Source organism: Berghia stephanieae, chromosome 7 (assembly GCF_034508935.2).
Source record: "Berghia stephanieae isolate SIO BIC M18660-M18661 chromosome 7, UCSD_Bste_1.3, whole genome shotgun sequence".
In the NCBI taxonomy this organism is placed as follows: Eukaryota; Metazoa; Mollusca; class Gastropoda; order Nudibranchia; family Aeolidiidae; genus Berghia; species Berghia stephanieae.
In genome coordinates, this window is record NC_088366.1 from 44,274,541 (window position 1) to 44,299,540 (window position 25,000).

The following is a 25,000-nucleotide window of genomic DNA, read 5'->3' on the forward strand; positions in this document are numbered from 1 at the left end:
GTAATCAAAAATATGAATAGTGCCATCAAAAGGAACAAGAATGATTCTTCAATGAGCACAAAAGCTGTTTAATTAACAATGGCATTGAGCTTATCACCACCCATTTCCTTTAATATGGTAATAAGTAATATTTTAACCATTAGCTATTGGTGAGCATCAAATGATTAATGTGAGAGTGCATGGTGAAGCAATGGTTGATTTGCTTTGGACAAAGCATGCTGCATTGATTAAAATTGTATTATGTGTTATGATTATCGTCATTGATTCATTATTTAGTAACAATTCTGTGTGAATGTGAAGAGAGGGGTGACACATTCTCTTTCACCTACGATCATGACTACACACATGTAATGTTAATTGTAGTGAAGAATGGAAAATAGGAAAATAAGATTTCAAACAAACAAATATAAGTATGCTCTGTATTACTGTATAGAAATATATTGTCATGGTCTCAAATGAGTAAAGAGCTACTCGACTATGCATAAAATAAATATGTGAAGAATAAGGCCCCAGAATTTACTAGTTACTTTAAAATGAAGAACAATTAACGATTTGTTTAAGCTGAAATAAAAATAATGAAATTTAATTAAATGAGATGAATAATGATTATGGCAGTTACAACTAGAAATATTGAGATATTACGTAACTTATAGCAATATAATATCAGACGGGTAGGCCTGTGGGATTCCACTTCTAGTTGAGAAGGGTTGTATTTTTCCTCCGACAGCCGGCTCAGGTTTGATCTTTGATCCTTTGGTGAGTGAACTGGTAAAAGCAAAAGCTCCGGCGTCTTTATGGTGGAAATCAAAATTCATACAAAGTCCCAAAAGATAAAAATCTTTAAATATATACATATAATGTGAGCAATGGAGTGGCTGGCCGTCCGGGCATAGATTGTAGAGAGAAGTGAGTGTAGAAGATTAGACCCATCAGCTTTTATAATAAGTGGCTACGTGACAGAAGGTAGAACGAAAAATATTCACTAATTTGAAATTAATTCGAGGGAAGGCTATTAAAGGAAAGATGATCTAATATTAGAAGGCAACGTTTTTATAAGCCTACGGAAATATAACTGGAGTGAGATGAATTCAGTTCTTACTAAAATAAAACTTTAATAAAATAAATGTGAATACTCTTTACTGTGACATATATAGCCACTGCAAAAGATATGTGTAGTTTTGACAGGCTCTTCAAATCGAGGCTACAATTTGAATCAGTTAATTGGAATGTTTTGTGCATAACGGTGCTTTCTGATTAAGGGGCTTGTACTGTATTTTGTAAAACTGACACCTTAAAGTGGAAAATGAAATAAACAACGGTCCAAATTGGATTCCAGCGTTGAAGGATTCATATCTTAGTTTCAACAATACAATTGATAGTAGCTTTGGACTGCCACTGACCAATTAGATTTGTTTTTGTTTTGTTTTTTTGTTTTATTAAATCTTTTTTAAAAATTCATTTGTATGTGTGTGTATGATGTGTTTTTATGTGTTTATTTTTTTAATATTTTTTTTTTTAATTTTTTTTTTTGGGGGGGGGGGGTTCTTTTTTTTTAGAGGGGGGGGGGGGGGTTCATTTTAAAAAAATATTATTATTTTGTTGCATGTGTGTTTTTAAATGAAAGAAAAAGACATCCTTTTTTTTTGTCTCATTGGCTTTTTACAAAACAATTTTTTAAAGAAAGATTATAATAAAATTCCAATGTGGCTAAATATATCTTGATCAATATTATTAATATTTTATATGTATTCAACTTCAATACTTGGATCACTCCTTGGTCAAGGGGTCAATAAGAAAGCTTTTCTTTCTTCACCACTATTTGATAAAATTTTGCATCTGTATGTCACAGGAGCACAGAACAAAATAAAATGAATGATCATCAAGAAGAATTTACTTCGTTTCAATTCTCACTACAATTCGTTTATTTGATTTTGCAATTTCTTTGCTTATTTTTCATCTGATGAAAAGTTTGCATTGGATACATGAATTAACTGTTTTAATTTGTTTAATTCTGTTGTCTCTGTCTCCACTTATCTGTTATTATTTGTGCCATCTCAGACTTCCAATAGCCCCTTACTGCTTTCTAATTTTTACCCTCTATTTTCAGGTAAAGATGAGCAAGGACATGAACAATGTCAATGTTTATTGGGAGGCAGACAGGACTGACTGGAGAGAAGTAGAGCATCTTTTGTTTGCTCACTCAGGAAGACTCAGGTATCAAATTACATTGCATTTATATATCAATTGTGCAAGTTTGCAAACTACGTCTGACCAAAAATAGTAAATCCTTTTTTGAGTTTAAATTTACATCATAAGCTACATAGAGCACCCTCTTACTTGCTTTATGACACAACAATCAAGAGATATACTTAAACTGTGACCCCACTTTTCGTAGCGGTTTTAGGTCGGGATTTAGAAAATGGAGAAAATAAATGTTAAAGTAGAAATGGCCAAAATTGTCAAATTTAAGTTTTTGGTGGTTCCAGTAGCTACAATCATTTTTCTACATAGAAATGAAACTTAAATATTGACGTAAGTTATATAATTATCAAGTTGAAAAATGCAACTCTCAGTGACACATTCAAAACAACAGTTGAATTTCCTTTGAATAGGCAACCTTTTCAAGGCTTAATAATTCTGAGTAATTTCCTCCACCAATAGCATGTAAGATATCACAGCAGAGGGCATGTCTTTATCTATCACAAAGAAAGCATGACGGATTCATGGTTAGCCGATAATAAGAGTTAAAAATTGTAAACAACCCTAGAATATTTCCTAACAGCTGTACAAATAAAAGCTCCCAATTGGTTAAAGCTGATCACATGCAACTCTTGGCCATTAAAATGACTGGCCTTTGTTTGCAATGTGGTTAAATGGTTGGCTGTTGACCACGTCTTTTGTATCAGTGCATATGTTTATGAGGATTTGAGTGTGTGTTTGTGTATTTTGAAACTCGTTATGTGCTTTTATTTTCTTTTTAACGAGCTTAATTGGGTAATGGTTGAAGTTGCTTTGTGACTATCTTTCTTTATAAATTAAATTATAGCATTGTCTTTATGTTCTTTAAATTACTTTGACAGATTTCTCTTTTTACAGAGATTGTTGTTGGAGAAACAGATGTTAAAGTAAAACTAAAAAACAAATAAACATAGCTTTTAAAAAGTCAATAAACTGCAGATAGAGATATCTAACTCACAATGAATAAAATCAATGAATAGTTAGAGAGATATACTGACAGATGTATATATAATATATATATATATATATATATATATATATATATATATATATATATATATATATATATATATATATATATATAATATATATATATATATATATATATATCGATAGATAGATCGATAGACAGAGGAAAAGGAGAGAGAGAAAGAGAGAGATGGTTTCTCCTCCTCCTCCTCCACCACCTGTGAAGTATAAAAGCCTGCTATAGATCAAGATTAGTCTACATTTTTTAAATCTATTGGAAAAAAATATATATCATCCAACAACAAAATCAATTTATTCAATACGTAGAATCCAGAAATATGGGGGAAGGAATTGTATCTTATTATAGAGCCAAATCATTATTTCATTATTCTGACAAAATGCAATCCAATACTCTTTTCAATTTACAGTCCTCAGCATCAAGCAATGTAGTATTCTATTTTATCTGAATGAGTTTCATGGAAATAATTTGTTCTCAATGACAAGTGAAATCACAAAGTTGAGAGATACATGAGAAACTTGGTCTAGATCTGTTTTTATACATCACATAGTATATTTCCATTTTCAAAAAAACTCTCAACAACGCCTAGGACCAATACTGGTCTGTTTGCTTATTAGACAAAGCTCAACCAACTGGGCTAACACTGCCCCCAACAACCCGTTTGGAGGTCAGGATTAAAAGGTACTAAGTTCTGTGGAGCTAGTTTTGAGGAAATGAGAAAAACTATAATCTTTTACTGTGCAAAAGATATGTATCCATTGTTTTGATAACCTAATTGGGTAGACTTAGACCCCAAATAAAGGGGAGGTAATCCTCCTGTTTTTATTTCAAAGTGACATCTATTGCATCCACTCAGCCAAAAAAAAGTTGGCGTAGTACCTTTTGATCCTGACAAATGTAAACAGTAAAAATTAATAGAAAGTTTTCAAATCAAATAAATCTGATAAAGATAAATACTTGGCAATCCAAACATGTTGGGACATATTTCATTTTTTAAAAATTGTTTTTTCTTCCAACAGGAGTCTTCTTATATCCTACCACGTCCTTGGTCGGATTCCTCATATCGTTTTTGTGAGAGACAAGTCAGCTGTAAACCTTCATCAATTAACAGAGCTGTTCGAAAAAGCTGATTATGGACCCGATTATGTGCCTGGTGCAATCCACAGCGACAATGATATTGATCAAGATGAGGATTTGGAATCTGTTGAAATCAATCTTGACAATTTAAGAATAGCCGCTGACTCCCAGGATTTAGTTGAAATGGGAAAAAATTCAGAAAGTTACAGTTATAATTCACAAATCAGTAGGAACTTTGATGATAATAACATTAACCTAAATTTAAAAAGTGAACAATATAACTTAAAGGATTCCTCCGAAATAATAATGGACAGTTGTAATAGTGCACCGATATGCAGAGTTAATATGAAATCAAGTAGTGAACCCATTACAAACCTTGATCTAAATTTTCGATCTGATATGTACGGACTAGATAGAGATAGTATGATGAAGAAAATTCTTGCTAAAAAATCGAAATACAGTCATAAAAATAACAATTCATCCTTAACAACACCAATTAATGGGAATGGCAATGATGAGATGATTTCCATCCCAGAATTGGATATAGATCCAAAAGAAGTTCCAAGTTTTATTTCACCTACCATGACAAAGATGAAGTTACTTAAGAAACGTGCTAGACAAGAAAGAAGACTTTATGAAAAAATGTTAGAGAGGGATTCTGTTGACTTCTGAATCTATTTTGTTGTAAATCATTTTCATTTAATATTAGGAATTTATTTCTGGTTTGTAATATGAATGATTTTTGAATGCTGACGGTCAGGTTTGAATGTTTTATGATTTCATTCCACTAGATTGAAAACCAGTTCGTTGAAAAAAAAAATATATAAATATATAGTTAGTTATGTCAGGATCATTATTTTTTATATTTTTTTTTTGTATTGAGAATTCCAACACATCTGCGACACTGTTGATAAAATCACACAATTTTATGAGCTTAAATTTGACTTTTTTATATACAGCTTGAACTGTTGCTTGCTGCTTTCTGAATAGGATACTGATCGACATTAACATATAGTGGAACCACTGTATAACATGACAGTTTTGGATATAACAGGGACCCAGTCATAACAGGGTTTCTTGATATCTGTTTTTTTTTCTCCCTCTTAGCCTTTTGTATAATTCATCAGCTATATCGGGGACTTTTAAGATCAGTTATAACAGGGGAGCCAAAACCCACTCAATATATCCAAATACAATGGAACTTCAATATAGGTCCGGATATAACACGCACACAGTTACAAGAGGTGTTTATTAAATTCCTGTTTTCTCTCCCTTTGCCTTTAGGAAAATTTATCGGCTATAGCAGGGACTTTTAAGAGCCTAATCGGATATAAAAGAGGCGCAGAAACCTACTTCATATCTCCAAATACAATGAATGCCCACATTATGCTCAGGTATGCCTACGGCTAAAGGCAATGGAGAGCTAGGCTAGACCTGCTTCATTGTTTTGTTTTTGTTTGTTTTTAAGGGTTTTACGGCGCTTGCAACACATTAAGGTTATATCAGCGCCAGTAAAAAGGAAGAAAATGGGATAGTAAAAAGTTCTAGAATTACAATTAAAGCACCCAAGAGAAAGTAAGACAAAGGGGAACTGGGAACAAATAGGGATCAGATGTAGATTCCAAGAGCATACCACCAATGTACTTAATTTGAGATCACCTAAAAGTCTCATCCAGACACAAGCTCGACACGCTCTCACCTGCCAGGCGGAGTTGTCGTACCAATAAGGTCGCAGGTTCGAACCCCACCACCGCCGCGAAAAATTTTTATTCTCTATTGTCTTCTGGCACTTTTCTATTCACTTCATATCTTGTTGTTACCAACATAAGTGCCTGCTCCACTCACTTTTCTGAATTAAAAATTCACCCCATACACCGGAGCATACTCAATGTCTCAATCGTTTCTATGTTATATGTTTGTGTTGAGAATATTGGCTATTAAGCTTAACTGCTGGTCAAAATTATTCGCGATGGTGGTGTACGAACGAATCGGCGGTCTCAAGAAGTGGGTGAGAGAGGGATCTAGTAATGACTTTGGGTTTGAAACGAATATTTTAGTGTTCGTGGATAGCTCACACGGTAGAGCCACGCTCTCACCTGCCAGGCGGAGTTGTCGTACCAATAAGGTCGCAGGTTCGAACCCCACCACCGCCGCGAAAAATTTTTATTCTCTATTGTCTTCTGGCACTTTTCTATTCACTTCATATCTTGTTGTTACCAACATAAGTGCCTGCTCCACTCACTTTTCTGAATTAAAAATTCACCCCATACACCGGAGCATACTCAATGTCTCAATCGTTTCTATGTTATATGTTTGTGTTGAGAATATTGGCTATTAAGCTTAACTGCTGGTCAAAATTATTCGCGATGGTGGTGTACGAACGAATCGGCGGTCTCAAGAAGTGGGTGAGAGAGGGATCTAGTAATGACTTTGGGTTTGAAACGAATATTTTAGTGTTCGTGGATAGCTCACACGGTAGAGCCACGCTCTCACCTGCCAGGCGGAGTTGTCGTACCAATAAGGTCGCAGGTTCGAACCCCACCACCGCCGCGAAAAATTTTTATTCTCTATTGTCTTCTGGCACTTTTCTATTCACTTCATATCTTGTTGTTACCAACATAAGTGCCTGCTCCACTCACTTTTCTGAATTAAAAATTCACCCCATACACCGGAGCATACTCAATGTCTCAATCGTTTCTATGTTATATGTTTGTGTTGAGAATATTGGCTATTAAGCTTAACTGCTGGTCAAAATTATTCGCGATGGTGGTGTACGAACGAATCGGCGGTCTCAAGAAGTGGGTGAGAGAGGGATCTAGTAATGACTTTGGGTTTGAAACGAATATTTTAGTGTTCGTGGATAGCTCACACGGTAGAGCCACGCTCTCACCTGCCAGGCGGAGTTGTCGTACCAATAAGGTCGCAGGTTCGAACCCCACCACCGCCGCGAAAAAAATTTTTATTCTCTATTGTCTTCTGGCACTTTTCTATTCACTTCATATCTTGTTGTTACCAACATAAGTGCCTGCTCCACTCACTTTTCTGAATTAAAAATTCACCCCATACACCGGAGCATACTCAATGTCTCAATCGTTTCTATGTTATATGTTTGTGTTGAGAATATTGGCTATTAAGCTTAACTGCTGGTCAAAATTATTCGCGATGGTGGTGTACGAACGAATCGGCGGTCTCAAGAAGTGGGTGAGAGAGGGATCTAGTAATGACTTTGGGTTTGAAACGAATATTTTAGTGTTCGTGGATAGCTCACACGGTAGAGCCACGCTCTCACCTGCCAGGCGGAGTTGTCGTACCAATAAGGTCGCAGGTTCGAACCCCACCACCGCCGCGAAAAATTTTTATTCTCTATTGTCTTCTGGCACTTTTCTATTCACTTCATATCTTGTTGTTACCAACATAAGTGCCTGCTCCACTCACTTTTCTGAATTAAAAATTCACCCCATACACCGGAGCATACTCAATGTCTCAATCGTTTCTATGTTATATGTTTGTGTTGAGAATATTGGCTATTAAGCTTAACTGCTGGTCAAAATTATTCGCGATGGTGGTGTACGAACGAATCGGCGGTCTCAAGAAGTGGGTGAGAGAGGGATCTAGTAATGACTTTGGGTTTGAAACGAATATTTTAGTGTTCGTGGATAGCTCACACGGTAGAGCCACGCTCTCACCTGCCAGGCGGAGTTGTCGTACCAATAAGGTCGCAGGTTCGAACCCCACCACCGCCGCGAAAAATTTTTATTCTCTATTGTCTTCTGGCACTTTTCTATTCACTTCATATCTTGTTGTTACCAACATAAGTGCCTGCTCCACTCACTTTTCTGAATTAAAAATTCACCCCATACACCGGAGCATACTCAATGTCTCAATCGTTTCTATGTTATATGTTTGTGTTGAGAATATTGGCTATTAAGCTTAACTGCTGGTCAAAATTATTCGCGATGGTGGTGTACGAACGAATCGGCGGTCTCAAGAAGTGGGTGAGAGAGGGATCTAGTAATGACTTTGGGTTTGAAACGAATATTTTAGTGTTCGTGGATAGCTCACACGGTAGAGCCACGCTCTCACCTGCCAGGCGGAGTTGTCGCACCAATAAGGTCGCAGGTTCGAACCCCACCACCGCCGCGAAAAATTTTTATTCTCTATTGTCTTCTGGCACTTTTCTATTCACTTCATATCTTGTTGTTACCAACATAAGTGCCTGCTCCACTCACTTTTCTGAATTAAAAATTCACCCCATACACCGGAGCATACTCAATGTCTCAATCGTTTCTATGTTATATGTTTGTGTTGAGAATATTGGCTATTAAGCTTAACTGCTGGTCAAAATTATTCGCGATGGTGGTGTACGAACGAATCGGCGGTCTCAAGAAGTGGGTGAGAGAGGGATCTAGTAATGACTTTGGGTTTGAAACGAATATTTTAGTGTTCGTGGATAGCTCACACGGTAGAGCCACGCTCTCACCTGCCAGGCGGAGTTGTCGTACCAATAAGGTCGCAGGTTCGAACCCCACCACCGCCGCGAAAAATTTTTATTCTCTATTGTCTTCTGGCACTTTTCTATTCACTTCATATCTTGTTGTTACCAACATAAGTGCCTGCTCCACTCACTTTTCTGAATTAAAAAAGCACAGGTCCCAACTAAGAGGAATACACTCAAATGTTCACCAATCATATAATATAATATGCAAACTAAACATAATACAATGCATAACAGAGAGATGATTTACAAGGAAAAAAATATCATCTCCCAAAACAATAACTATGCATTTGACTGTTTCCCTCCCAGCCAGGACTCCGGAAAGGGCCAGAACAAAACCAAGTAACCTCATTCCAAGACAAAGACAGAAAGCATGTTGGAAAACAGATATAAGGAGATAGAAGACACAGTATGTACCTCCCTGCCCGCAATGACCTGCTTCATAATTATTGTGTATGTGTGTGTGTGTGTATAGGCTACTAACCGCTATACTACATCATTTTCAGTATAATATTAGTCTGCCACAGGCAGATTTTTTAAAATGGTGATTTAGGCCATTTAGGTTATTTTCCTTGAAATTCAGCTGTAACAGGACTCAGTTATATCAGGGATTTTAGGCTGGCCCCACCATGGCTGTTGTAGCGAGGTTCCACTGTATTTACAGGTCTGATAACCGAATGCAATTGTGGGGTTGTTTTGACATTGTTGTAACAGAGTATGTTTTATGTCGGTTTGAGACTATTTCCATTTTAAGAATGAGACCATGACAATTTGGTTCATCAGACCAGCAAAGGAATCAGTCAATACTGATCTATAAAAAATACTTGATGCCAAATACAGTTCAACTCCAATACAACCAATTTGCCAAGACCAATGATCATATTTTGTATAGTGCGGCATTCATTAAAAGTAGGTTGTCACTAGTAATGTTTATTGGTAAAAGATCGTATTTAGCGTCTGTTGATGATGTCATAAATGCTGTAGAAATGTCAATTATTCTAGTATAAATTGTTTCATAACGTCTCTATGTATTAGCTGAATGAATGAGAATATCAGGGACATAATTTTGTTGGTGTGTATGAGAAAGTTTTTTGTTTTATTTTTAATATTATTACTATTATTATTAGTTTTTTTTTTTTTTTTAGCTTTTCTATAGGGCAATATCCACTAAACGTGCTCAAAGCGCTTTACAATGGGCCCCTGGCCAACAGCAACATTTAACATTCAGGACGAGACATGACGTCTGTTAGGCGATATTACATTTTTTCGGGACAGAAACAACGCTGTTAACGACCAGGTACTCATTTTACACCAGAGTACGGTGAGAGAATGTGAGTAAAGAGCCATCTTCAAGGACTCAACTATGCGCTGAGCGAGGCTCGAACCCAGGAACCTCCAATCCGAAAGCGAATGTCATACCACTAGACTACATAGCTGCACAATTAATTATTATTATTAATATTATTATTAATATTATTATTATTATTATTATTATTATTATTATTATTATTATTATTATTATTATTATTATTATTATTATTATTATTATTATTATTATTATTATTTCAAAATGGGATAATGTAGAAAAGGATGAAGCATCATGAATAAAGTCTGTTTGTGTATACATGATCATATCATATGATTAAGAACTTTTTTGTTCCAATTTGATAGTGGAGTTGAACTACATTGTAGGATGGATATATCGACATTACAATGACAGCAATGAGATGTTGGTATAAGCATTATGTTGATATACAGGAACATTAAGAAATGATAAGAAACCAATTACAAATCTGGAGTTTTAAATCATTGTTGATTGAGATTATATGAGAGTTCATAAAGAGCATAAAATTTAGGACATTGCTGACTAAAGTCCTTGGTTTTGAAAATAAGTTGGGGGTCCTGATAACTCAGTTGGTAGAGCACTCACTTCACATGCAAAGAGATCGAGATTGATCTCGGGTGCAGTAGAAATTTTTTTTCTGACACCCCTGAAGTGATTGGGTATCTGGGTCTGTTAGATCTGGCGGAAAGAACTTTTGATAGACTAGTGTCCTATCCAAAGGATAGTAAGCAATTACTGTTGTCCGTCTCATGCTATAGAAACAGGATAAACTCCATGGACCCACTGGCTCTGAAGGACTACTTACTTTGAAGACAAGTTATCATTCTGTCAGCAATCAATTTTTATAGTCAGTCTTCAGCTTGCATGATAAAATGGCGTCAATTAGGGATCACTGTCAGAGTGTTTTTTGGGCAAAGTTGCAAATGGTCTGTCATTGTCACTTTGCCTGATGCAACTTCTGTTGGTAGGGGTTTCCTAATTTTCAGTGTTGGAATACGGTTATGTTTTCATGTAAAAAAAAACTGCATGGATGGAGACTTTTCCGCTGCTTTCAACATTTTAATCAATGTTGTCATGCTCCTATTACTCTGTCTCAAGTGGGAGAATGTCACTGAGCCCTTGACACAGGTTTATTAGCTCTGAACATAGTGGCACGCATTTGGGGGAAGAAAGAGAGGGGTCATTTTTTATCATCGCTGGCTTTTTGCTTCCTACAGTTCAATCATTGTTTTTTAGATTTAGATAAGATAGCGATATTGATACAAGCGTCTTCTGCTCACAATTGCGTTGACAGAAGGGGGGAGAGTAGTTTCTGAAATCAAATAGCAGTACGAATCATTTCAATTTTCAGATTGCCATTTTTTATTCAAACTAATCATTTGTAAAAATCTATATAAAAACTAAAATCATAGGGAAGATGGAATGAGAAGAAATAAATGCGTATATTAAATCTAAAGTAAATGTAAATTATGTAAAAACTGAAATCAATAATAGAAATAGAAAAATAAATACAATAAATATCATGTAAAATGTTTTCAACAATTAAGAATTGAAATGTCAATGAATTGAATGATTTTTAAAACATTTTTAAAAGCCATATAAAATTACAATGGAAACCCATATAAAGTCAAATTCTGCTTAAAAAGTCAACACCTTTGGTCCAATATTTTCTGTTCTTTATATAAATGTACTCCAACCTTCATTAAAGTCACCCAATCTTTCTGGTCCTATAGGTGATGGCTTTATCAGGATTCCGCTGTGTGTCAGTATAATCAGAATTAATTAGCATTTTCAGAAGCAATGCCAATAAATAGGATTTTGAACACAATTGTACAGAATTGCAAAGTATAAACTTGAACTTAACTTTCATGATTTTGACATCTTTCTTTCTTTCTCTCTTTTTTTTTTTATTTTACCATTATGTTTGTTTCTGAGGATTGTTTTGTTCTTTTGTCTCCAAAAATGAAGATTTTTCTAGAACACAACAATTAAATGATCTTAGATTCAGAATTCAAGATTGTCTGCATTATAATTACAGAAAGTTAGTAAGGAGTTATAATTAGAGATGCAACAGAGCAGAATCTCTCTCTCTCTCTCTCTCTCTCTCTCTCTCTCTCTCTCTCTCTCTCTCTCTCTCTCTCTCTCCCTCCCTCTCTCTCTCTCTCTCTCTCTCTCTCTCTCTCTCTCTCTCTCTCTCTCTCTCTCTTTCTCTCTCCCTCTCTCTCTTTCTTTCTCTGTCTTTCTCTTTCTCTCTCTTTCGCTCGCTCGCTCTATTTCTCACTCTCTCCATTGTTATTCTATGAAATTTAATTTCCAACATTATTTGAAAATTGAAGGCAATGGTTGAAATTTATAAAAACGGAATAATTTCAACAAGAAATGATTAAAAATGTAAACCAACTTAGTTAAAAAGCATTAAAAGATAAAAAGCAAAGTATTTAAAAATAAAACTTGTGAGATAAAAATTAAATATAATGAATTAATTTTAGAGGCAGTGACAGAACTGAACACACTTGTGGTTGGAATGCAATATAGTCACCTATAATCACAAAAAGAAACAAAATACCAAACACGGAACATTTGGGCTGAAAACCTTTCTTCAACGAACAACAAAAAACAATGAAAAGATAAATACATTACTTTAAAAACAGATAGATTGCAGAGAAATATTTGGCAATCCTTTCTGTAATGAGATCTTGGAATATTTTCGGGTTTTGAGCCCGAAACGCTCCGTTTTTGGTATTTTGTTCTTCTTTAAAGCTGTTATATCTATTATTAAAATTACATTTTACAGTTTACAGCTTGTAGCAGCAGCGTAGTAATCACTTTAAATCATAATTGGAAGCTTTGAGAAATGAATAGAATTGATTGAACACATATTACATAATACATACCACTTCTTTCATATATATTTGACCCACTGGCTCAAATTGGTGTTTTTACACTTAAAGAAACTTAACTCATTCTCCTTAGTTTAACATTTAATTTGATCCCACTTCATTTATATTTTACAACTTTCATGTTTCAGCCTCTAAATCATCCCGACATGATAATTATAAAACAGCTTTGAGGCGGTGGGTTATATAGTCACAAGATGGCATTTTACTATTACTATTACAATTCAATTTGCCATTTGATTAGATTTAACTGAACAAGTGTATTTTTCGTTGAAGTTGTCTGCCTTAATGGCATAATTACTTATAAGGAAAGGAGACTTGTACACATTTTACACCTAATCAAGTATCAAGAGACATCGAAAGCGAACAAGAAGGAAAGGAGAAGAAGAATCTGAATGTTGAATACTAATCAATAGCAATTTTCTTGTCCTTTGCTTATCCCTGTATGACAATAGACAAGCGGGTGGTTGGATGGGAGCATCACCCTTGAATCATATACCTATGATGTTCGCATGGGTGTATGATCCGATAGTGATGTCGTTTCTTCTTCTCTTTACTAGCCTATCCTGCTTCTTTGGTTTGTGATTGTATTTTTGACAGGGGATATTTTTTTTTCTGTAAATCTTCTGCCTGTTTGTTCTTGGTTATTTATAATTTAGCTTATGATATCTTTAGGTTATGATTTTGATTGACATTTGTACTATTTTTGTTAGATTGCTTGTTTTTTTGTTTCAGCGGTCTCTCATATAACCTCAATTGTGTTGGAAGAGACCTAAAGCAACAAACAAACAAACAAACAATAGACAAGACCTTGTCTGGTAACTGGTTATTGAATTATTATCAAACAATAAATAAATTTAATATTTTATAACAATGGTGTTGAAAGGAGAGTTTTTACCCTGGTCAAACTTTTGTTTCATCGTCAAATAACAATGAATATAATAAGGGACCAAATGTATCATTATGAATATAGAAGGATTTGTTTTTTAAAGTGGTGAGAAAGAAATATTTTTAAAGAAATATTTTAATTACCCTATCTGTACAAAGTGTGAATTAATCATTTTACACCTGAGTACAGTGAGAGAATATTATTAAAGAGCTTTTTCCAAAATCTCAACTATGCACCAAGCAAGGCTCAAACCCAGGGCCTTCCGATCCGAAAGCGAGTGTCATATCACAAGACCACATAGCCGCACCCCCCCCCCCCCCCACCCCCTTTCTTCTCCAAATGCACACACTTGTATATACAAATACAAATCAGCTTAAACAATATCTAACAGGTGCCCATCAGCATTATAATTAGGTATCCCAAACTACCGCTGTGTGGCAGGCGAATTTGCCGGGATCGATCAAAAAGTGGGGTATTAATATCTGTCTCTCTCTCTCTCTTGAATTAAACTTTATTTAATAAAAAAAAGGATAATATTATATTTCAATATCTGCTCTACAAGATGAGCTAAATATTTCAACTATTCAAGCTATGTGAACTTTTTAACAGCTATTCAAAAACGCCCTCATAAAGAGATCCGATTGCAAATTTTCGCTGTGAAAACTGCGTACCGATCGACCGAAATTCGGGTCTCGTCACAAGATCTGCTCGCGCTAAAAGCTGAACGGACCAACAGCTGTGAAATCAAGTGTGGGAGAATCTCCTTTTAATGCCCTTTCGTGTGGTGTAATTTTTTCGTTTATAAACACACCAAAAATATTATTAAAATTTAACTGAATTTGCCCTATTTTTGACTGAAAATTTGACTCTCTTAACGGTTAATAAACGGCGAAAAAATTACACCATAAAAATCTGCAGCATTTGAAGGCTATAATATCAAAAATCCAGCATGCTGGCTTGATTCAACACATAGCGCCATCTTTAAAAGCAAAGCCTTTGTTTCCGCTTTCTCTTTCTTTCTCTCCTACCGTCCGACGCGTGAGTTGATACACTGCCGGTGACCGAGACCGATTGTAAGGAGTGACAAACGTTTCCAAACAGCCATCTAGAATAGTCAAAAGTGTTTCAATTATGGACATGGACTTACTTGAATTATGTGGTAAGTAAATCTTATTGTTTTTTATTTTATTATGATCGGTGTTTGAGTAGATCGGAGCTTTTCTCTATCTTGTCTTAATCTTATCATGATACTACTGTTTGCTCCACTCACTTTTCTGAATTAATGGATAATGTTTGTATTCGTGTTCATTCATGAAGGCTATTATTATTATTATTATTATTATTATTATTATTATTATTATTATTATTATTATTATTATTATCATGATTATTATTATTATTATTATTATTATTATTATTATCATGATTATTATTATTAATATTATTATTATTATTATTATTATTATTATTATTATTATTATTATTATTATTATTATCGGAGCCCACCGATCGCTAAGAATGAACGTGTCATCATTATCACTGATACTTCTAGATGAAAAATAAAATAATAGAAACTGGTCGTGTCAGTGTCCGTCCTGACTGCTAGACTTGTGCTTGTGATTGTGAGTCCTACTAGTACTAGGAAATGGAAAGTATCACACTATCGACGTCAGAGTCTAGTTGTTTCTCAATTTTCTGAAATTTAGATTAATTAAGTCAAGCTCATTCATTAAGAAATTATTGACAATTGGGACGAAATCTGGTGCACATTGATCTTATAATAATCTTAACAGGACGGCTCCATTCTTCATCAGGTGTCATCAATGAGTAGTATCTAACTTGTTTGTTTTTCAATCGTTTTTTTAAGATCCAGTTTCACCCATGCCACGATTGATGGAACTATTACTATTATACTATAGTGACTCAAACTCCAGTTTAAATTTAACTTTTAACCTTTTACTGTATAGACTACTTGGTAGAAAGGCTTGTTTTACTTGGATGCTATGGGATTGACTTGGTGATGGTTGCTTGGTTATAATATCAGTTTTAGATTTATATTAAATTCTTGAATCCTGCCTATTTGAATTTGACAGTTGAGTTTTGATAGTGTTGATGGTAATGAGTAATCATTTAGCGCGTTGAGCTTGTTGAAATACGGGGTAAGGCGGTGTATAGAAACTATTTATTATTATTATCACATCTCAAATAAGTTTGAACATTTTAATTCTCCATTTTCAGATGACGAACAAATGAGTCGTCTCAGGGCTTCATTTTTTATGAAGGGGGAAAGGTCGTAGACCTGCACTCCCACCTGTGCAAGTGACACCTGTTTGTCCAGCTTTATCATCTGCGCTTTGAAGCCAAAACGACAGTGTCTGAGGTAAGGTTTCTATGAATATATGACACATCTGTTTTCGTTGTCACAGGCCACCATTATATTTTTTTGATAAATATTTTGGTTGTTTTTGATGTTTTTTACTGCGCTAATATTATCAGTACAGTGAGGCTAAACCAGCTTATGATTTGATTTTTTTTTTGTAAAACACAAGGTCCCGCTATGGAGCTTTCAGATTCATATAAGTTCATGATGGTTGCGAGTAGTGCGGGGCGGTCCTTGGCAAGCTTAAGGACCACGGTCCTACGGTCCTTGGGAAATGAAGACCGCAAGGACCGGTCCTAGGACCGGTCCTTTTCGACATTGAACATTCCTGAGAGACTGTTGGAAATTCGAACCGGTTTGACCTTTGAGATCGTGGGATCGTTCATTCTTGAACCGTTAAAGACCGCTACACGATGAAAACCGTGGTCTACAGGAGTAAAACACACGGAGTAGTCACACTCATTTCAAATTGTAACCTAATTAGAGAAGAGGGGTGATGCCTTCTTTATTTGCTCACCGTACTTCATTGTTACTTCGATAATTTAATAAAATTTGAAATTTATCCCCATTAACGGAGATAATGGCATCGCCCAAGGCGTTGATCGAGTTGTTCGTGGCGTTGATACACACACGCAACTCCTACCCCCCCCCCCCCCCCCCCCCCCCCCCCCACACACACACACACACATTAGAGGGCAGCGAGCATTGAAGAGTAAGAGAGAACATGAAGTTATAATAAGAGGGGGTGGATGAGGTAATAAGAGGGTCGATGGTGACTTTTCGCCAGATCTAACAAACTCAGCTACCCATTCATTGCTGAGTAGACAGGGATTCAGAAAAAACTCGACTGCACCCGGGATCGATCTCTGGCCCTTTGCGTATAAAGAGAGTGCTCTATCAACTGAGCTATCGGGGTCCCCAAATATTCTATTGGACTTTTTTAAAATTCAGACGTTATAACTGGGTTTTTTGGAAGGAAGAAACTAATGAAACTCATATTATTTGATTAGTAAAAACACCAAACGAAATTTTAATATTATTGTATTATTTTAAATGACAACACTGCGATAGAAAGGAGTGGTGACAAGAGATGGACAAAAGAAAACAAAAAATCGGATTTGCTACTTGCTAGGTTCGACACACACACACACAAACACACACACATCTTTAGTAGTCACATACATTTCAAACAATAACCCATTAGAGAAGAGGGGTCATGCCTTCACCATAGATCATTGTCATTGCGATCATTATGGTGTAGTAAATTTTGAAATTTACCCCGTATAATGGAATCGTCCAAGGCGTGCGCCTCCTGTTCCCCCCATCTCACACACGAAAGGGCGGTTTGCGGAGTGGAGGTTGGTGGTCGTCTGCCTGTATGGTCGTCTGTGTCGTTTAGTGTATGGCAAAGGGGGGTGGGTGCGATTAATTAAGTGGGATGGGTGGTGATTGGTGGAAGATAGGCAACCGAGGCAACGAATCGCTGGGGAAGTAGCCTAGTATGGCGCGAGACCGTGGAAAGGTGATAAGAAGTGAGGACCGCCGCCGGTCTTCCCTATCGGACCGATCCTCGGTTCACAGCTAAAAGACCGTGGGACCGGTCCTCAGCGCGGCACTAGTTGCGAGTAGATTTTATTGTTAACATGTATGGCTGAGTTTATTTGGGTTTGTAGTTACAAGTGACTGAGTGACATAGACAAGTAAAAGACGTGTTTATGGCTCTTTTTATGATATAATTTAACAGTCAGCAATTAGCAATGGGCCATGTGCTGTTGGTATAATAGCACTAGTTGAAAAGGTCTTTACTAGGTTAGACAAGACTAGATGTTTGCTATGGAATACAATTAAATTCTAAACCATCCCTGTGTTCCTCTCTCTAGCAAAGTATATTAATTTTTTCATACCTAATCCTTATCTTTTTTAAACTTGTTGGATTCTGATGTATTATCAAGGGTTATCTTTTTGTATAAGATTCTATTTTTTTCTGTTCTAATATACTAATGCATTAGTTATAAGCCCTTCAATATTTTCTGGTTATTTTTTCCCTTCTAGGTGGAACAATGGTTCTCCATGTTAAGTCCAGACTCAAGTTATCCTGTCAATAGTATCTGGTGAAAAATTTTGAAGGTGGTGAAGGCGGCAAAACGGAAAGATAAAACGTTTTTGAATGCACCTGTGGATCTTCACCACATCAGTGATGCCCTCAATGCCATTGGTGTAGACATGACATTGGAGAAGAACAATTTTTAAAAGACTGTTGTTTCAAAGGAAATTGCTGTGGACCTCGGCAATTTTCTCCTGAAACATGGACATACTTATGGAGACTTCCATAAATTTCTAGGAGACATATCGTCTTCTCCTGTAATTTGCACGAGAGAGAAGTTGCGAGGAATGTATATCGCTGCAGAAACAAAGAAGGGGAAGCTGATAAAAAATATCAGCAGGGACCCAGCAGCACTTCAGGCATGGCTCAGGAAACCCTTCTTTCCCTGTCATCTGACGGAAATTCAGCTAAACTCTCCTCCTGCCACAGCCACAAAGCCACCCTCGTCATTGCCACCACCACCACCCCCACTGTCATCTACTGTTGACTGGCCAGCACTGAGTCCTCAGCCAACCGTTTTATTTCCTTCATCTGTACTACCATCATCGAGTCAACCTTCTACTTCTACTAAGATTCTCAGCTCACCACCACCGTCGTCTACTGTTGACTGGCCAGCACTGAGTCCTCAGCCAACCGTTTTATTTCCTTCATCTGTACTACCATCATCACGTCAACCTTCTACTTCTACTAAGATTCTCAGCTCACCACCACCACCACCACCACCATCGTCCTGCATTTCTACTGTATCTGGTTCTACCCCTCATCTCTCCACGAATATTAATTCTCGGAATGTGTCCACACCTGATTCATGTTCAGCACCACTACCATCATCGTCATTCACTTTTGGTTCTACCCCTCTACCCTCTACGTCTGTTTCTACTCAGAATCCAGCCAAACCTGAATGTACCCCTGCATTGATCACTTCTGTTTTATTGCCAGAATCTTTTTCAGAGTCCCACATCCCACTTTCTTCCACAATTGTTAATGTTGACCATGTTAGAAGATTATCAAAGTATGTCTCTTCCAAAAAATTGTTTTCATCTATAAAGTCGATTCATCAGAATGTAATATTTTAAAGAAAGAAATTTTTAATTTAAAATTAAAGAACAATACTTATGTCCGATAGAGCGGCAAATATGAATCTTTTAAATAAAAAAATTCATTTTTTGCTTGGTCTATCTAAAGCTGTTGAGAGTGCTGTGTTAGAATTTGAGAGGGATGTAATTAAAGAGGGGGGTTCACTTGGGAGGGACAGTCAGCAAAAGTTTAATCATTTTCAGTCTAGTATTGGTAAAGAAAGTGCAGCCTTACGTGCTATAAGACTAACTGCAGAAGTATTGGGACCTCGGGGGGGATGAGAAAAATGGGGCAAGGGAAGAATGGCTAAATTATTGTGAAGCTAATAATATTAAGTCTCAGTTTTGCAGTTTTAGAAGTAATCGTTTCAATAATATATTTGAAAATGCTCATGCTCTTTTGTACCATCATAAACATGTTCTTGATTTTCTAGAAAATGAAGTTTCAGGTGACAATTTAAAGCTTCAAAGTATTGTTGCAGATTTGAGGGATAGTAGGGTAATTTCTTTAGTTGCTGCTATTTCACTGTTTAATCTGACTAACACTGGGCCATACTGGGAGTTGATGAAAAGTAAAATTCCTTATGGGTCATTCCCCTCTTATGTCAAAAAGATTGATGTTATTTTTTAGAAATTTATTTGTTAAGGATGATTACTGATGATGAAGCAGAAGCATCTTTTTTGTCAACTGCTGTCAAACGAAGAAGGGTTTCAGATTCTGATGTTGATTGACTAACACTATGAGATTAAATTCAAGCTTCAGTTTAATTACAAAACCAGATAGAATGGACGTTTCAGGTTTCTCCTTTGTCAACAAACAGGATGAACCAAACAGTATAGATGATGTGGTAGTGCCGTTAAGTTGAATGCGTTTGTTGGTAAAGGGGAAACACGAAACATCCATTCTTCTATCTGTTTTTATAATTAAATTGAAGCTTACATTCAATTTCACATTATTTATCGCTTCGAGTAGCAACATTTACATTATATTGATTAATGAAATTATGTATCTATTTCCATCACTTTACATTTGATCAGTGACATGCTTTGTTTAAACAATTGTTGTTTCTCATAAATATGTAGCTTTTCTGATTATTACATATGTTTTATTTACTCATCATGTTTAGCGTCAAGCAAGATGGCTTTCTATTATTTCAACATTTTTAACACGTCTGAGTGTACTTAAACACTTTAATATGTTTTTTTTTACCTGGAAGTTCATATTCATACAGGGAGTCCAATATAATATCTATTTCTATTTAAACATTTTATAGATGCATTTAAAATGTGTATAGTGGAGAGCCAATAATATAACCCTTATACTCATACTGAAGTTGGGCTATTAGACCATAATAGCAATATTATAGTCCGTGTTTAAATTAATCTTTATCATTTATAGGCTATGTGGATATGATCAGCTTCCAGAGTCCGCGTATGTATAATCTGTTATTAGATATTATATTGGACTCCCTGTATGAATATGAACTTCCGGGTAAAAAAACATATTAAAGTGTTTAAGTACACTCAGGCGTGTTAAAAATGTTGAAATAATAGAAAGCCATCTTGCTGACGCTCAACATGATGAGTAACAAGAGCGCTAAGATAGGTTTGCCCGGTGTCTGTGCATTTATATGCATTAAAGCGTGTCCTTATACCGTTGCCTTAGTTATATAAACTAAAATGTGTTAGGGCAGGGCGTTGAATTTTAGGTTGATTGTTGAGGTGTCTCAAAATATGTACTTATGGATAGGTATAAATTTTCATGTTCGTGGGTTGCATTGGATATTGTATGCTTTTGTGTACTGACTTTTTTGTCTAATGTTTTTATTTATTTATTTTATTTGATCGACTGTGCGCCACCAGTAGGTGCAGCATTAACTTCCATTATTGTGTTAGGTCGTGGTATGAATTTTTGACTTTTCCCCCCTTTTTGACATATATTTCTGTTGATTTTCGAGAGTTTAAATCTTGATTTCTTCTCATAACTCTGTTTTTGTCATTCTTTTTGTGAAAAGGACATAAAATTTGGATTCCCCATCCCTCAAATCATTTGTATGTGAAGTTTCATAGCCATATCTCATCATTTAAATTTTTTTTAGCGGAAACACTGTTTATTTCTCAAAATGTCTTCCTTTGGCGATTTCGGCCTTTTTTCGAATTTTGAGACGTAAAATCTCAGTAATTATTGCCTCTGTCTCTCTGAAAAAAATTGGGCTTACTGTCTGGTGCCAGTTCTAAGGCTCAGATAAGTTTCATGCCTTAATTTAGATTACTGACGAGTCTGCAAAGTGCCGAAGATGGTACATCTGGCGATTTTGGTGAAATTATTTTCACGCGGGTCATGTTTTTTCTTGATTTTGATGCTGTATAGTAACTGAATTATACTAGGTGAATATTTGTTTGAGTATTTTTCTTATTCTCTATGTCCATGGCTTGCGATTGCTTGCAAATTATTCAATTTTGTTATTATTTTGTTTGTTTTGATGCACCTTAAACTTGCTATTTGGTAGCATGTTCTGTTGGTGTACGAAAATTACAAGTTATTAAATAAATAAAAAATTCGTAACTTTTTTATTTGTTGTCCGATTTTAATCATTTAAAGACTGTTGTTCATGGTTTGACAATCTGAAATTGTTCAATTCAAAATAACAGCAGTTTTCTGCAGTTGAAATTTTAGATTGGGATACCTATTATAATGATATTAACGCACGGGGAAAGGTCATTGACTGGCACAGTTTGGTGGTTGAAAGCAAAAATTAGTGCAAACAAGGTAGAATATGTCAAGTGTACCCCTAAAGCATTTTTTAAATATTGATCATGAGCGTAATAGTAATAGGATAAATAAAGTAGTTTTTATGGAGACTTTTGTCTGAGACAAATTACTTTAACATTTGGGAGGAAGCGCAACACTGGAATTTAATTTGATAACAAAAGATGAAAATTATCATTACATGAAATTAGTAAGATAGAGAGCAAGTTATGGTGGCCAGTAAGTATTATTGCTAAGCAGCAGCATTAGTCGTCAATAGCTTTGGGTATATCAATAATATTAATAAAAATGTCTGAATTATGATGAGGCAAAATTGTAAATACATTTGGAAGTAAAATTGGAAGACAAAAGCAAAAGTGAACGGTATAATAAATACCGATTAATTGCAGTTTCACTAACATATTTATATCAACAATGATAATTTACCCTCAAAATTTCAGAATAAGTTAAATAATTCACAATTCAGTAAATGGTGATGAACATTATGTTAAATCTATACATCATTATATTTGGTGGTGATGAAGAACGGTGATATATCAAACTTTTAAAAATTAAAATAAAAAATAATTTTGATCGAGATAGTCATATATTATGATATATCACAACCTCTCTCTCTCTCTCTCTCTCTCTCTCTCTCTCTCTCTCTCTCTCTCTCTCTCTCTCTCTTTTACATATATATATATATGTATATATATAAGTTATTGCCATATAATTTCTATAACAAAATAAAGCTTTAAAATCATTAATACTGTATCGTAAAAATTACTTTGGTTTAAAATATTAAATTATCGACTTCAGGAAACAATCACAGCTCTACCCTTACTTTGAGTGAAGTGTATCGATAATAATAATAATAAACTAGAAAATAAATAATAATAATAATAATAAATGGCATTTATATAGCGCTTTACCCCGTTGTCACAGGCTCTAAGCGCTTTACAGTGATATAAAACAAAACTTATTACAGTGAGACAAGTGTGAAGGAAACGTGATACGAATTCAATTTAACAACAACTTATTATCGATAAAATAAAGATAAACATTTTTAAGTGCCTTTTCCAACAAGTTTATCCTAATCAAAAGGCTTCACAATGATTCATTTATTCGCCCAGCTGGCCATGTGGAACCAGATTACCATTTCATGCAGTACAAACTACTAGTTAGGAATTTTTTAGTACTTGCACTCCTACAATATTTGTCACTGCCAGTATTCAGGTACTCATTCACAAATGAGTCGAATGAAAGTGCCTTACCCAATTACACACTTGTTCAGATCTTTACCCAAAGACATAATGCCAGTACCATTTTTTTCTGCAATCATTGTCATTCATCCAACCATCGACTAAATTTAAAATCTCATGACTTTTGTGACAGGATGAAACAATGTACTGCTGAGCCATTTATGCACAATTTAAAGTTACATCAAACTTTCTTCTGTTCATTCAAGTCAAATAAAATATATGCTACGGTTACGATAATAAGTTCACCCTTTTAAGTTTTTGCAGTTATGATGGTCAGTAATGGAGCACTGACCTCACAAGAAAAAGGGAGCATAAATGGCTCCAGATCTGATCAAGTTTGTTTTGGCTTTGTTTTTCAGACTCCTTTGTAAACCCAACAGTGATTTGGGTAGCACGATTTGTTTTATCTAGTATCTCAGAGAGATAGATGAACATCCTATCTATAGGGTAGCAAGAACTTGCCACTGTCCATTTAGTGCAATCAAAAGAAACCGTGGAAAACACCAATCCATGGGCCTTAAGGAGCTGAAGGAATACACACTTTTTACTTTCAAAGATCATCGAAAAACAAATTTATAAATAAGACGTGTGTACTTTCAATGGGTCTCTATAAACAAATTTACAAGTGAGACATTCAACTTTAAAAGATTATCTAAAAACAAATTCACAATTAAGACTACTGCTTTAAATGATTATCTAAAAACAAATTCATTAGTGAGACATTCGACTTTAAATGATTATCTAAAAACAAATTCATTAGTGAGACATTCGACTTTAAATGATTATCTAAAAACAAATTCGCATGTGAGACTCTCTACTTTAAATGATTATCTAAAAACAATTTCACTAAGACTTTTTACATCAATGATTATCTTAGTACAAAGTCTCGAGTAAAATTTTTGCTTACTTTGAATTGTTATCTAGAAACAAATTCACAATTAAGACTTTCAAATTGCAACGATTATTTTTAAAAACAAATTCTCAATTAAGGCATTCAAATTGCAATGATTATTTTTAATAACAAATTCTCAATTAAGGCTTTCAAATTGCAATGATTATTTTTAAAAACAAATTTACAATTAAGACTTTCAAATTGCAATGATTATTTTTAAAAACAAATTTACAATTAAGACTTTCAAATTGCAATGATTATTTTAAAAACAATTTCACAATTAAGACTTTCTAAATGGAATGATTATTTTTAAAAACAAATTCACAACTAAGACTTTCTAATTGCAATGATTATTTTTTAAAAATAAATTCACAAGTAAGACTTTCTTATTTCAATGATTATCTATAAAACTTATAAATTCACAAGTAAGACTTTCTGATTTCAATGATTATCTATAAAACTTATAAATTCACAAGTAAGACTTTCTGATTTCAATGATTATCTATAAAACTTATAAATTCACAAGTAAGACTTTCTGATTTCAATGATTATCTAAAAACATTGATCAGCCTTCAACTTCAATTATCATCTAAAAACAAATTCACAAG

The 25,000-nt window shown here is 34.9% G+C and overlaps 3 protein-coding genes across 3 annotated transcripts in view; all 3 read left to right on the top strand.

Annotated features, from left to right (window-relative positions):
• The window catches only part of LOC144977330 (uncharacterized), a 14,562-nt gene extending 5,991 nt beyond the window's left edge, over nt 1-8,571 (top strand). The window contains exons 4-5 of the mRNA XM_078922409.1: nt 2,108-2,214; nt 4,246-8,571. Of these exons, the coding sequence (XP_078778535.1) occupies nt 2,108-2,214; nt 4,246-4,975 (837 nt within the window). The 3' untranslated portion in view covers nt 4,976-8,571. The remainder of the gene's footprint in view (nt 1-2,107; nt 2,215-4,245) is intronic.
• Nucleotides 1-25,000, top strand: part of LOC144977331 (neuroguidin-like) — a 197,343-nt gene that overhangs the window by 33,087 nt on the left and 139,256 nt on the right. The window lies entirely within an intron of this gene.
• Nucleotides 14,505-22,061, top strand: LOC144977321 (uncharacterized). Its single transcript, XM_078922399.1, has 3 exons — nt 14,505-15,088; nt 16,168-16,309; nt 18,362-22,061. Exon 3 carries the CDS (start codon nt 18,701-18,703, stop codon nt 19,487-19,489), a length of 789 nt encoding a protein of 262 aa, XP_078778525.1. The 5' UTR covers nt 14,505-15,088; nt 16,168-16,309; nt 18,362-18,700; the 3' UTR covers nt 19,490-22,061.